This window comes from Gobio gobio (genome assembly GCF_949357685.1).
Source record: "Gobio gobio genome assembly, chromosome: 9".
Lineage (NCBI taxonomy): Eukaryota > Metazoa > Chordata > Actinopteri > Cypriniformes > Gobionidae > Gobio > Gobio gobio.
Window position 1 is genome coordinate 50,794,428 of NC_137115.1, and position 15,938 is coordinate 50,810,365.

Here is a 15,938-nt window from a genome sequence, read left to right on the forward strand (position 1 = left end):
ACCACCAGACGATGACTAGGCAGGGGAATATAAGAGCCTCCAAAGACAGCATCATTACACTTTCATTAACAACTCACACAGCAGGAACTATAGTCATCCTGTATGTTCATGGTTATGTAGACTCAAGTAGACTGCTAGATAAATACTCTGTTTTGCTATATATATATATATATGAAGTCTCAGGCACATCGTTCTGGCCAGCTTCCAATGATCTTAAAATATTATTGGTGCAACAATGTGCTTGGCAGTTTGGATAACAGGGAGTGACATCTTGTCAGGTACATCGGAAAACAGCCATGGGCCACAGCAAAATTTATAGCTCAGCCAGATGTTGTCATTATTTACTCATACTGGTCCATACCCATAAGACCTCCAGAATACAAAAGAGTTGATATACTGGATGCAGTTTTCCCAACACACTATATGTTCTACAGAGCCTCTAAAGGGACATGGTGGAAGAAAAAAATACGAGATGGGAGGGAAAATATTAAGTCTATGCTTTTTGCGTTCACCCAAGAAACTTTGCGTTCACCTGCAAAACAATGTAGTGTTGTCAAAAATATAGATTTTTCAATACATATCAAATAGACACACGATATCAGATGCTTTTTTCTCTCTCTCATCTCTCCGTCAGTGAGTGACACAAACCCGCCTCCCCTCACTCACTCGTTCAGGGCTTGAATTATGCCATATGATTGCGCATATTGCGCATAATTTTACTCATTCCCGCAGATTTTGTACTTACACCCAAAATGCCACACCATAAAGCCACCTCTCAGTATCAAATCGAGTTGTTTTTCGGTGCTTATTGCACTTAAACAGTCAAACACACACAAAATAATGTCTAAATGAGGCGAGTATTCACATGAACAGTCAGTTCTGTTTTAAGTGAACGTAAACAGTTGAAAAAGAAACTCATGTGTAACAGTGTAATGGATCCGTCAGGTCTTAAAGTGACAACAGCCTAATAAACCTCCTGCTATTGTAACCCCTCCTGTTCAAACGGCCCTCTCTAAGCGGGACTCGAACCCGGGTCCGCTGTAGTAGTGGGAAGTTTGGATCATTTTACTGACTTTTCAAGTCATTTCGTTCATTTCAGCAGAATCTAATTAAAATGTTACATGCTACATTTTTCAACACATTTAGTCCTTTTGGAATAAAAAATAAACTATAAGCTAATGCAACCATGGCCAAACTTTGAGAAAAGAAAAGATGAATTATTTGCTTAAGCTGGGTCTTCAGGCTATGTATATGCAGTCAGTTAGTTCACCTCACCTCCCGATCCAAATCGTTCTTTCGTTTGTCACTTCACATTTTATCACGTCTGTTCCCTGGAAAGATTAGTTCACCTCTCGTGTCTTTGGGTATGAGTCGTTAGTTCCGTCATCATGTCTGATCTGGGCCGTGACAGCCTCATATGTAATACATGTGTCCGGAAACAGAATTGATTAGTTCATCTCTCAAGTCTTCTGGTTTGAGTCATTCGTTCATCAAGTCTCAGCCCCATAGGCAAGGCTATGCAGTCACCGGAAACAGAACAGATTAGTTCATCTCTCGAGTCTTCTCGTTCGAGTCGTTCGTTCTTTTTTCACGTGACCGCTTTCCTGTGTGTCTCGCAACATATACAACATTACAGTCGTATTATTGACTGCATGTTGTAATATATTTATTATTATAAAATTATCAGAAGATATGTGCAATAAACATTTGTTATGCCTATCCGTACTGAACAACCCAATGTGTCCAGGCTTCATATGAAAATCAGTTATACTAGCTAAAAAACTGAAGTAAACCAACATTAAAAAAATACTCACTTGTTTGTAAGGAAGGTTGTGAATTAACTAATTTCTGTATCCAACACGGCTGTCTCGTCACGTGACAAAAGAACGACACTCGAGAGATGAACTGTTTCTGCTTTCAGCCTATGGGGACTTGAACGAACGACTCGAACGAGAAGACTCAAGAGATGAACTAATCTGTTCTGTTTCCGGTGACTGCATAGCCTTGCCTATGGGGCTGGGACTTGATGAACAGTTGACTCAAACCCGAAGACTCGAGACTGGTGAACTAATCAATTCTGTTTCCTGTACAGAACATATGCGATGTTGCGCATGCACAATCAACACAAAATGAACGAATCGCTCTCTGAGACAACCCGTTGTTCTCGAGTCATTTTAAAGATTTGTTCATGAACAACACATCACTAGTCCGCCAGTATGAGAGTTGGACGCTCTAACAAGGACGCTAAAGGCTGCAACCTCTAGCATTAGTCGCTAGAACGTCTCTTGAGATCAGAGGAGTGAGGTTTACTCGCACAGCGACTACTAGCTGACCGCTGAGCTCACATGAAGGGTGCAGAGCTTCCCCAAGGCAAAGCATGCAAGTAAATCATGACATAATTCTCATTTTTGGTTGAACTATCCCTTTAATTTGGATACACTATGGTGGCGTCTACATCACTCCACTAACCTGTTACACAGCAGTGTTTGAGGTCAAGATAAACCTTAAGTGGCCCTTAGAGAGGTTATCTAAGTGTTGTTTTGACGCACAGGGGTGTGCTCCCTCTCTCCCTCTCTCCCTCTCGCAAACACCCATCAGCACATGACTCGGCATCAGAAGACATTGCTGGGAGTTAACCGAATCCTTACGGGAGAGGTTTCTGCTTTTATGACATGCTTAGGTTTCAACAACAACAACACTCCTGCATTGCAGCATATAAAACTGCAGCAGCATGTAAGAGCTCTGACTATTAAAATATCTGCTGGGGTCACTAATATTTAATATTTTGAAAGAAACGAATACTTTTAATTAGCCAAACGTAATCCTGTTCTATTCATTAACAAATCCTGGGAGAAATGTATCTGCACAATACATTATAAAACATTGAGAAGTTTTCAAAATTGTTTATTCGATAATTAGAAATGTTTCTCGAGGAGCAAATCAGCATATTAGAGTGATTTCTGAAGGATCATTTGACTCTGAAGACTGGAGTAATAATGGAGTAATTGTGTCACGGGAATAAATTATATTTTAAAATATATTAAGATAGAAATCAGTTGTATTAAATTGTAATAATATTTAATAATATTACTGTTTTTACTGTATTTTTCATTAAATAAATGGAGCCTTGGTGAGCAAAAGAGACTTCTTTTAATCTTACTGACCCCAAACTTTTGAACATTTATGCATCTTATACACTCACCTAAAGGATTATTAGGAACACCATACTAATACTGTGTTTGACCCCCTTTCGCCTTCAGAACTGCCTTAATTGTACGTGGCATTGATTCAACAAGGTGCTGAAAGCATTCTTTAGAAATGTTGGCCCATAGTGATAGGATAGGAAGTTGCAGTTGATGGAGATTTGTGGGATGCACATCCAGGGCACGAAGCTCCCGTTCCACCACATCCCAAAGATGCTCTATTGGGTTGAGATCTGGTGACTGTGGGGGCCATTTTAGTACAGTGAACTCATTGTCATGTTCAAGAAACCAATTTGAAATGATTTGAGCTTTGTGACGGTGCATTATCCTGCTGGAAGTAGCCATCAGAGGATGGGTACATGGTGCTCATAAAGGGATGGACATGGTCAGAAACAATGCTGAGGTAGGCCGTGGCATTTAAACGATGCCCAATTGGCACTAAGGGGCCTAAAGTGTGCCAAGAAAACATCCCCCACACAATTACACCACCACCACCAGCCTGCACAGTGGTAACAAGGCATGATGGATCCATGTTCTCATTCTGTTTACGGCAAATTCTGACTCTACCATCTGAATGTCTCAACAGAAATCGAGACTCATCAGACCAGGCAACATTTTTCCAGTCTTCAACTGTCCAATTTTGGTGAGCTCGTGCAAATTGTAGCCTCTTTTTCCTATTTGTAGTGGAGATGAGTGGTACCCGGTGGGGTCTTCTGCTTTTGTAGCCCATCTGTTGTGGCTTCACAAATGCTTTGCTGCATACCTCGGTTGTAACGAGTGGTTATTTCTGTCAAAGTTGCTCTTCTATCAGCTTGAATCAGTCGGCCCATTCTCCTCTGACCTCTAGCATCAACAAGGCATTTTCGCCCACAGGACTGCCGCATACTGGATGTTTTTCCCTTTTCACACCATTCTTTGTAAACCCTAGAAATGGTTGTGCGTGAAAATCCCAGTAACTGAGCAGATTGTGAAATACTCAGACCGTCCCGTCTGGCACCAACAACCATGCCACGCTCAAAATAGCTTAAATCACCTTTGTTTCCCATTCTGACATTCAGTTTGGAGTTCAGGAGATTGTCTTGACCAGGAACACACCCCTAAATGCATTGAAGCAACTGCCATGTGATTGGTTGATTAGATAATTGCATTAATGAGAAATTGAACAGGTGTTCCTAATAATCCTTTAGGTGAGTGTATATGGCTTATGTAATTCATATAACAGTCCGATGAGTTTTAGAGAGGGGGGGGGGGGGCAAAGATGGGCTGGTTGTGATGTTACTACATGGAGAAGGCTGAGCTCATGAATAATAATTAGCTCACGCTGATATAAAGTTACTAGACCGTACAATCAAATTGTATTATTTAGAATAATCTTCATCTTGATATGAGTTGTGTGGCCTGAAAATGTCCCACACTGATTAAGGATTTAGATATATTTACTCAGATATTTGTGTATGATCTTTTAATAATAATTAATAATTCATCCAGAGATTCTGAAGCTCTTGAACTCACCTCTGAGGAAAAGTGAATATATATATAAATATATACATATACTAGCTGACCTCCGTTACACAAGCATATTTACCAGCCATGTATTCCTTATTTCTTCATACCACTTGTTCTCTCAACCAACTTTATTGCAGTTACAGCAACTCTTACAGTTGCCTTGCAAGCATTCTTGGCTTTGTTGGCCAACAATGAAAAATGACTGAAAACTTGAAAAGAGTCCAGAGGGACCTAAACAACAAGTCCAGGTTCTACAGACCCAGAAATATACGCAGGCATTCAGTCTCTCTACAAATACACACACACATACAGACTGCCAAACCTCCTCTCATCCAGTACTTTATGATCTCTCTCATTTTCTCCTCCATCCCCCCAGGCCGTGGCAGAGCGCTATAACATAATATAGTGTACAGTAAGTAAAGCCTGTGCCCAGAGGAACCCTACAGCGATGCCATGCCATCTGCGGACCTGGCACCAGCTGCCCGTGCTCGCCAACCAGCGTGATAATTAACAGACACCTCGCCCCGTCACATTTCTCGTACTCTTCACCTTGCGTTTGTCCCTAATGCACATCAGTCTTCCAGACAGAGAGAGATCTGGCAGATTAAAAGAGTGTGTTTAATATTTCTTTCCTTTTTAAGCGTTTGGCTTTCGGGACAGCGATAAGACCTTGAGTTGATGAATGAAACACAACCACTATCTGGACTCTCCACAGTCAGCCAAGCATAGAAATAGAGGGACACAGAGAGAAAGTCTTGATTTCAGTTTAATACGGCCTCTTGTAATTGGACATCAGGGTTGAGAAGTTCATTGACTGTCTCTGTCTGTTGTAATGAGAGAACAAAAGGTCAGTGAGAGAAAGTTATCTACTCATGATTTCCCCAAGCCTAATGTGATGAAAATAACACTGGCATTTTTATTTTAAAATTAATTAATAATTATTTTTCTTGGCAAAACATTCAGTACCAAGCATCAAATGCAACCCTCACAAAATATCAAAATAGCCTAAAAACAAGAAATAATACATATCACTAAAATTAAAGACACAATATGTAATTTTTCGCCACTAGCGGTTGCTTATTCTAGCCTGACGTCATCATACTCAGATTGTAGTCAGAATATGACTGTGATACTGCTCCATTGGGCTGTTATTATGGGGTGTGTTTCAACCGAACCAGGAAAGAAAATGCCTCTGCGCTCAATTGACCTATCGGTAAGCCCCTCCCCTCGAACGCAGATGAGCCAATAGCAGTTGAGTATCAGTTGCGCTGGGACCGGAACTCGGACATCTTTAGGTGTCAGCGCCATAGAGATGCATTGGAAAATCCGAAGCTCTCATCGGTTTGATGGTGTTTATGCTACAAAAAAGGTAAAATGTCGTGCCAGAGGTACTGTAACACTGATTCCAGGGATCCTGAGAGGATTTTCTGTTTGTCATACTCTCGTTAAGTGACGATTAAAGTCCCTGCTAACATACAAACCGTAATAACTAACTGTTCTCACGTCATGTGACACTGTAGGTCAAAAACACGAAGGTCTACATTTCAGTGCCTCTCCATATTAAACTGGTTATATGTAAATTAATTTCATTTTAGATATGTTTAAGGTCTACATTATCTGTCCTACTGAGGAGGACTCTTATTTTGATGGGTATTATAGTCTACGGCAAGTGAAAGGAAGAGCTCGCACGCAGTTTATCGGAGTTGTTTTGCAGATACAAAGTTTACCAGTTATTAACGGCACCCTCGAAAGGCATACGGTCTGTGTATGTGTTTGTTTACTGTTAGTTGTTTGAGTGTTTTTGTGTAATTTGCTGTGTATGTTAATGGTAATGCAACGGAGAGAGATAGTTTGTGAATGAGACGTTAATGCGCACTTCTTATGCTTTGTATGTTCAGCTCTTACGATGATTTTTTGGAGTGAATAACGATGCAATAAACTTGATAAACCATCAGTTAAGTTTGGCCATCATTTGGATGGGATATATGCTACAATCTGTGTCCAAAAACATCTTGGGATAAGGTTTTCACACTGACAGCTGTACATTGTAAGATATAGCAACTCCGTTTGTTTGTCCGAGTTAGCAACAGTAACTAAGGGGGGCGGGGCTTACCGATAGGTCAATTGGATAGACCTACAACCAATCAGAGCAACCGAGTAAATGACGTGTTGAGCGACGCATAGTTGTCAACAGAACTCAACTGCACACACGCTAGAAGTCGTCGCTAGAAGAAGTAGAAGAAAATGAGTGTAAACGATCTTTGCCGGTGTTGTAAAAGGAATTGAAGGATACACGGAGTACTTACCAACACCATCATCATTTTTGAGAGCAATAGTAAAAGTGAATGCATATACAAACAAGTTCTCCGTTTAGTAAACAAATTCAACCCAAGTGCTCTTTGGTGACGTGATGATTGTAATGTTGTCATAATAACTTACTGATCATATCATTTTTTACAGTCACAGGAATAAATTACATTTTAAAATATATTCAAATGGAACACTTTACTTGAAGGGGTGTGCATAAGACTGACATGACACCTTCATAATCATGACATGACATACGTCATGAATATGAAGGAGTTTTTATGCATGTTCATGACAACTGTCATTAAGTGTCATTCGCTCAATTATGTCATTTTTAATGCAAAGATGACATTATTTGAGATGTCTTTATGACAACTTGATATAACCAAGACAATATAACCTGTCATAAACATGACATAGCAGATTAATTATCAAACTTAAGTATTAAAATATGAAATATTATCCAAATTAAGTGTTAATACTCTGTCAAATTATTTTATAACAGTGTCATGAATATTTTCCTTGACCTAAACTACAGTGGGACAAGTTGAATTTGTCATTAAAATGTCATTAAGTGTCAATACTCTGTCAAATTACTTTATAACAGTGACATAAATATTTTTCTTGACTTAAACTATGGCGTCGTCTTAGCTAGACTTATCCATGATGTAAAAAAGCATTTCAAGAAAATATAAATGTGTGGGATGCTGTAATTAACTGTTTAGGAGTTTAAGTTTTTTTTTAAAAAACATTATGAACTGAATAATATTCACGACGCTGTTATAAAATAAGTATTAACACTCAATGACATTTTAATGACAAATTCAACTTGTACCACTGAAATTTTTTTTGTCTTGGTTATGTTGTCTTGGTAATGTCAAGTTGTCATAACAAAGACACTGACAGGTTATGATGTATTGGTTTATGTCAAGTTCTCATGACAAAGACATCTCAAATAATGTCATCTTTGCATTAAAAATGACATAATTGAGCGAATGACACTTAAATGACAGTTGTCATGAACATGCATAAAAACTTCATATTCATGACGTATGTCATGTCATGATTATGAAGGTGTCATGTCAGTCTTATGCACACCCCTTCAAGTAAAGTGTAACCGAAAACTTTTATTTTAAATTATAATTACATTCACCAAATGACTGTTTTCCTCTATTTCCATCAAATAAATGAGCCTTGGTGAGCAGAAGAGACTCACGACCCCAAACTGTTTCTCTGAAAAAAGCTCTTATTATTATGCAATCTAGTTTTTTTTAAAGTCACCATGAAATCAAAGTTGACAACTGGAATCCTACGATCCAATCAGTTCCAGAAGGATGAAGTAAAGTCCCAACCTAGATTTTTTTTCCATTCCAAAAGCAGTTTCCTTCAGATATATGTCACAAAAGGGAAGAAAAGACTATCACAACATCCATTTAAGTAATTGTATCTTGTTTAAAAAATGCTTAGATATTAAGACTGGAAAAACAAGATGAAATTTTAAATGAAAAACCCAAGCTCTGTAAAAGCACACCAGCTGGTTTTGAGAGTAATAATAAAATAAAAAGCTTATCCGATTCTGTTTCCTCTGGTATTATTGTTTTAGTCATCTCTAATAATAAAAGCTAGAAATCTGCTAGAATGACAGTGTTGATTTTATGCCGCAGTGACTTCACAAGCTCTCAGTTTCAGCACTTATATCTGGCACTGCCTCTGAATGAATGCAATATAAATCACTACACACTCTTCCCATCATACACCAGTGAAGAACATGTTAGTCTGATTAATATTGTTTGGCTGTGTTCAGTATAGATGCTGGAAACTAACTGCAAAAGTGTATATATAATACATTATATTATCCATAATTTCTGGCTTCAGTGAAAAGCTACCCATAAGCTAGTCTGGGTGTGTGCTGCAAAAGTAGGGAAATTATCGAAATATTGCACATTTACATATCACGATATGCATATGGCAACGGCACGTAATATCTGAATGATTTTAATAGGCTACTTCAACATTGTGAAAAGTGTACATTTTATGTTGACGCATATAGCAGAAAATAGACTGGGCACACGACTGTTACTTATGTGACTTGCTTGACGTTAAAAAGAGTTATTAAACGCAATAACTTGCGAATAACAACTTGCAGTCTCACGTGTCAAAATGGCTGTCTTGATGAGTATTCATGTAAACACAGTCGGCTATGCTTTAAGCGAACGATATCAGTTGGGGAAAAAAAACTGAATGCGTGTCAATAGGATCCGTGCATTAGGTCTTAAAGTGACAGTACAGTAATACAGTAAACCTGCCGCTGTCTGTCAAACAACAAAAGAACAAGAGAAAATCACTCTTGGCTGAATAACCTTTGTAGCTTTATTATGCATCAGTGTATATTTAATTCATGTGAAGATAGTTCTTATTTTTAATAACAAAGATCAATTAAAATAACAAAAATAATGGTCAACCCCTAGTTCAGCGGTCTTTGTTTACCTGAATGTTCTTGATGTTAAGTTTTAGGTTGATGTGACTATACATTACCAAGTCAAACAAAGAGTTTTTGGTATTTAAATACTGGCATTACATTTTTTGTTTGTTTACACTGATGTTAAAATTATAATTGTCAGATTTGTGACATTAATCTTGCTAAAACACTGCTTGTCACTTTCAGAAGTTGCAGCGATGCTTTCTTTTCCCAGAAAGAATGAGAAACACATAAATGGCATCATTCTCAGTTTTTAAATAATTGCTTTAATATAATTTAAATAGATTTTACACACTTAAAGCAATATCGTATCGCATATCGCATTATTTAACAAGGATATCGCATTTTTCTTCAATATCGCACAGCCCTATGCAAAAGTTAATCAGAGTGTCTGTGTATCTTGCATAACTGCACTACCAAAAAATAAAGTTTTGACCAAATGTAGGCATAACCCAATTAGAAAGGCTGCTCTGTCCTCTTGGGAATCCACGGCTTAGACATTGTTTTGAATAAGGATGGCACATAAATCATTCATCTTCTTGCTGTTCAGACAGATTATAGGAAAGTACTTGGCACATGCTTTTCTCAATTTTTGTTTATCATTCATATAATGCAAAATGTTTTCTCCTTTGTTATCTCTTTGCTCGGCCACTTCATGGTTTGACATCTTCCTCTTTCAGTTTAGTTTCAGAAATAGCATTTTGTATGGTCTCTCTTGGTTCTGTCAGGACTGACTTATGACACCTTGCTGAGCCAAGACTCGGTGTGTTCGCTAGAGGCGACTCAGCAGGCTTTGTAGAAGTTGCTGTGGCTGGCTGAAGTTGAACAATACAGATGGAAGGCCTGGCCTTATCACAACAAACCGAGTTTAGAAGGCCCTTTACCTCACACAAACACACAACAGCATCATTCAGATTTGCAGATCACACAGTGGGCTATTCAGCTGGCTCTCTCCCTTCCCATCACCCCTTACTTGGCAACCCACCGCACAATTGCTGAGGCCAGCGACAGCATTGGTCTGCTGGTCACGTGATTGTTGAAAACAGAATGCCGTGTAGGCACAATACAGCAAGTGCTGTGGCTGGCGATACATACAAGATAATTCTGAGAACTTGAGAATGGTCTATTCAAACTAGATTGGAGACTCTACATGTTGTTTAAAGGGGTCATGAACTGAGAAATCAAAATTTCCTTGAGCTTTTGATATATTCGGTCATCATACTATAAGAATATGTAAGTTTCAGAACCAAAAGCTTCCATGTTAGTCCAAAAACAGCTTTTATTGTAACCAAGCGCAGAGAACGACTCGTTGTGGAAGAGCAATGCCTACTTCATCACTGCAACTTTGGCCCCGCCCACTGGCGTGTTAGTGAGATGACGAGGAGAGTTGAACGGACTACAAATAACATTACCTTCCAAAGGATACTAATGCTAGGAATGAGCTTATTTATTTTTAACAATGTAAATGTCTCAGTGGAGCATTATTTATTTGTATTCAGTACACAAAAAAAAGGTTCTATATGGCACCAAAAATGGTTCTTCGTCGTAATCATAGAGAAACCACTTTTGGTGCTATATAGCACCATATCTTAACATGTTCTATATATGGTAGCGGTGCTACATAGCGTCTTAGTCAAAGAACCGGTGAAGAACCACTGAAGCACCAAAATTGGTGCTATATGGCACTTTCCCCTATGATTACGAGCCAAGAACCATTTTTTGGTGCCATATAGATCCTTTTTTATTAGAGTGTATATTTCACTGAATATACCTTTTACTTTTTGACTTTTACTGCTAAATATGGACTCGACAGTAATGCCACAACATGTCAGTAATCGTGTTAATTCTAATGGTGCGTTTACACCGGACGCGAATGACGCGATTCGCGCAAATGACATTTACATGTTAAGTCAATGCAAAGATGCGAATAGACATTCTGCGGTGCGATTCGCACGAATGACACGGCGCGTATTGAGCGTTTGACGCGTGATTCGCGCGAATCGCCCGAGTTGAAAAATCTGAACTTTGGCGGATATTCGCGCCGCGTTAACCAATCAATGAAAGCATTAGTTAGTGTGCAGAAATCGAGTTGCAATGACGAGATCCACTCGCTCAACATGTCTGTGATCGGCTACAATGCTCATCACTGCAACCTTTCATGCCACGATCTATATATAATGCTAAATAATCAACACTTTTCACGATTAGTTAACCTTGAGAGCTGTAATAGTAAAAACGTGCTAAACGTTTTCGAGAGAGTTACACGTAATACTTATTTCATATGCAAAGATGTCAACCAATCACAGCAGTGGGCGTTTACACTGAAGTCTCTCAGCAGCCAATCACAGCAGTGGGCGTTTACACTGAAGTCTCACAGCAGCCAATCACAGCAGTGGGCGTTTACACTGAAGTCTCACAGCAGCCAATCACAGCAGTGGGCGTTTACACTGAAGTCTCTCAGCAGCCAATCACAGCAGTGGGCGTTTACACTGAAGTCTCACAGCAGCCAATCACAGCAGTGGGCGTTTACACTGAAGTCTCTCAGCAGCCAATCACAGCAGTGGGCGTTTACACTGAAGCCTCACAGCAGCCAATCACAGCAGTGGGCGTTTACACTGAAGCCTCACAGCAGCCAATCACAGCAGTGGGCGTTTACACTGAAGTCTCACAGCAGCCAATCACAGCAGTGGGCGTTTACACTGAAGTCTCACAGCAGCCAATCACAGCAGTGGGCGTTTACACTGAAGTCTCTCAGCAGCCAATCACAGCAGTGGGCGTTTACACTGAAACCTCACAGCAGCCAATCACAGCAGTGGGCGTTTACACTGAAGTCTCACAGCAGACACGCCCCTTCAAACAGAGCATTCAAATCAGGGTAGGTAAAATGCGTTTTAGTTCTAAATTGACAATTTTTATGTAAAAATTATACTAACATTATAAGTGCACCACAGGAAACATAAAACAATAAAACAATGCAGTTCACAACCCCTTTAAGACACATAAAATATACTTCATATATATATATATATATAAATTCATCGCAGAAATCGAACGCACTGATGTGACGTCATTTCGAACAAAATCAGGCAAATATGAAGTTCGGTTGGAGTTCATTTTTAAACTGAACGGGAGAAATTTGAAGAGATACAAAATTAGTTGACAAAAACTAGACGAAACACAACGTGCACCTCAACCCTCAGGCCATACATACCGTATGAAACTATAAATGCATCTTTATATGAGCACTTATATAAGTTTCCTGCTCACCCTCATCATGCAGGACAAACAAAAGAAGGTGACCGAGGGAGGGAACTCACACAAATGGAAATTTTGCAGTGGTGACAACAATACTCTCTTTCACGCATTAATGTTTTTCCCAGAGGGCCTGACGTGTTTGCCACATTTGTGACATTCAAGCCTAACCTCAAATCGACCACCACGCCAGACCACCGGAGACATCAAGGGCCATAAACACCAGGCATCACACCCGTCCTGATCAAGCAGATGTGCAGGAGTATTAACCAATATTCTCTCAATGAGCAAACACAGTTGGCATCTGTGATCCTTTTTATGTTATCTCCTGTTTATCGACGACTAAACTGCCAAAATGTACATCAAATGGCTTTTGGGAAACAACATGTATCGGTGTGTAATCACATAAGAAGGGTGTATTTATTATAATGGGCTGTAATTTACAGATTTTAGATGCAAAAAATGCTTGGAGAGCGTATTGGCTACACAAAGCCATTGTAAAATGATACTCATGATTTAGAAGCCAACCCAGACAACACAAATGTTAGTATTTGGTTCGCAATTGGTTATTTTGAGAACCAAATAATAACATTCTAGGAACGTTCTTTTTAGGGGGGTTTCGCAACCATAAAACAACGTTCCCAGAATGTGGCAGGACGGTTATTTTCAAATAACCTAAAAAATAACTTATACAGAACGTTCCCTTATGGTTATTTTGCAACCATAATATAACATTCCCAGAACGTTGCAGGGAGGTTATTTTCAATAACCCAAAAACTAACACACAGAACATTCCCTAATGGTTATTTTGCAACCATAATATAACATTCCCAGAACGTTGCAGGGCGGTCATTTTCAATAACCTAAAAAAAACTTCTACAGAACGTTCCCTAATGGTTATTTTGCAACCATAAAACAACGTTCCCAGAATGTTGCAGGGAGGTTATTTTCAAATAACAAAATAACTTATTCAGAATGTTCCCTAATGGTTATTTTGCAACCATAACATAACATTTCCAGAACGTTGTAGGGTGGTTATTTTCAAATAACCTAAAAAATTACTTATACAAAAAGTTTCCTAATGGTTATTTTGCAACCATAACATAACATTTCCAGAACTTTGCAGGGAGGTTATTTTCAAATAACAAAAAAATAACTTATTCAGAACGTTCCCTAATGGTTATTTTGCAACCATAAAACAACATTCCCAGAACGTTGCAGGGTGGTTATTTTCAAATAACCTAAAAAATAACTTATTCAGAACGTTCCCTAATGGTTATTTTGCAACCATAATATAACATTCCCAGAACGTTGCAGGGCGGTCATTTTCAATAACCTAAAAAAACCTTCTACAGAACGTTCCCTAATGGTTATTTTGCAACCATAAAACAACGTTCCCAGAATGTTGCAGGGAGGTTATTTTCAAATAACAAAATAACTTATTCAGAATGTTCCCTAATGGTTATTTTGCAACCATAACATAACATTTTCAGAACGTTGTAGGGTGGTTATTTTCAAATAACCTAAAAAATTACTTATACAAAACGTTTCCTAATGGTTATTTTGCAACCATAACATAACATTTCCAGAACTTTGCAGGGAGGTTATTTTCAAATAACAAAAAAATAACTTATTCAGAACGTTCCCTAATGGTTATTTTGCAACCATAAAACAACATTCCCAGAACGTTGCAGGGTGGTTATTTTCAAATAACCTAAAAAATAACTTGTACAGAACGTTCCCTAATGGTTATTTTGCAACCATAAAATAACATTCCCAGTACGGCGAAGGGAAAAATAAAAAAATTATTTATACAGAACGTTCCTATTTTTAGGTTCTTATTTAATACCCATGTAAAATAACCTTCCAGTTAAACGTTGCAGACGCTTTTGTGTAATGACACAGCGCACTGAAATTAGTTTAATGTAGCATTTATGTTGTAAACGGGTTAGGGGAACATTCTGGGAACGTTAGAATAACGTTAAAGCAACGTTAACCCAAAAAACTCACGTTGTATTTCCGTTTTGAAAACTTTCCTGGCAAACCAAAAACAAAACCTTTTAAAAAAAGGAACGTTCTGGGAAGCAATGCAAATGGATTGATTGTGTTCAGTCTTGTCTGTATAAAAACACAATCGTATCATTGCTTTGGCATTACGTCTATATTTATATTAAAGCTCTTTATTAGCCCTATCGACAGCATCTCAAAGTGTCTTCAGCCTCACGCCACCTCCAGCGAGCGGTTCGGAACAATGGCAGCGGCCGTTCCCGAGGCTCACCTGTCAGGCTGTCGTAGCATTCGATCTCGGTGCTCTCCACCGCTCGCCGCTGCTCTTCCGTCAGCTTGGCAGCGGCTTGGTTCAGGAGGTTCACCTCGGATCCGGTGGTCCCGTCGACGACATGAACCCCTTTCAGTTGCAGAAGCGCCCTGTGATACTTCCCAATAGCTTCCCGGAATTTCTTCTCCTTGTAGCATCGGTGACCCTCCAGTTTGAAGTCGATGGCTTTCTGTATTTTCGCCTCCATGTCCATCTCCGCGCCGCCGACGCGATACACTCCACCTCCGCCGCCGACGTCCCCACCCGCCGCCGCCGCCAGACTCCGGCCCCCGGCCTCCGGATAGCTCTTCAGGCTCTTGATCGAGTGCTGCTTCGCTTCCATCTCGCTCAGGAAGCCATGCTGTTCCGACACGGATGCCTGTGTTCTCTTTAAGGGCTGGAGCAGCGCGCTGTGCATAAAGGATACGAGCCAAACGAGAGGCGAAAAACACAGGCGCGAGCGGATAGTATCTACCAGCGAGGAAGCAAACACACCACTAAAGATCCCCGGCTATAAAAACGCGTTATAACAGACAAAGAACATAAACAAATAGACGACGGTTGTCTCTGGTTGGCTAGCGCGAAACGTGGAGGTGATGCTGGAGGAGCGCCGCCGGCGAGAGCAGCTTCAGCACCACAGACAGCGCCAACGAGCACTAACGCGAGGCATCATGGGAAGGAATTAATCGTGAGATGATGCTGCTACTGGTGGATCACGATTACATTACAGAGGAGCGGTAAATCTCCAAACGTCGTAAAGCCAAATCTGAGGGAAAAAAAGGCAAAGCCTGCCCATCTTTACGTCATTATCGTCAGGAGACCGTGCGGAATCCCGGTTGTGAAATCCAGCTTATCTGGGAAGTGTGTTTTGGAG

General features: G+C 39.6%; 1 protein-coding gene across 1 annotated transcript in view; it reads right to left on the reverse strand.

Annotated features, from left to right (window-relative positions):
* ttc9b (tetratricopeptide repeat domain 9B) overlaps nt 1–15,722 on the reverse strand; it is a 57,070-nt gene extending 41,348 nt beyond the window's left edge. Inside the window, exon 1 of the mRNA XM_079824840.1 lies at nt 15,026–15,722. Within this exon, the coding sequence (XP_079680966.1) occupies nt 15,026–15,482 (457 nt within the window). The 5' untranslated portion in view covers nt 15,483–15,722. The remainder of the gene's footprint in view (nt 1–15,025) is intronic.
* Nucleotides 15,723–15,938: the final 216 nt, after the last annotated feature.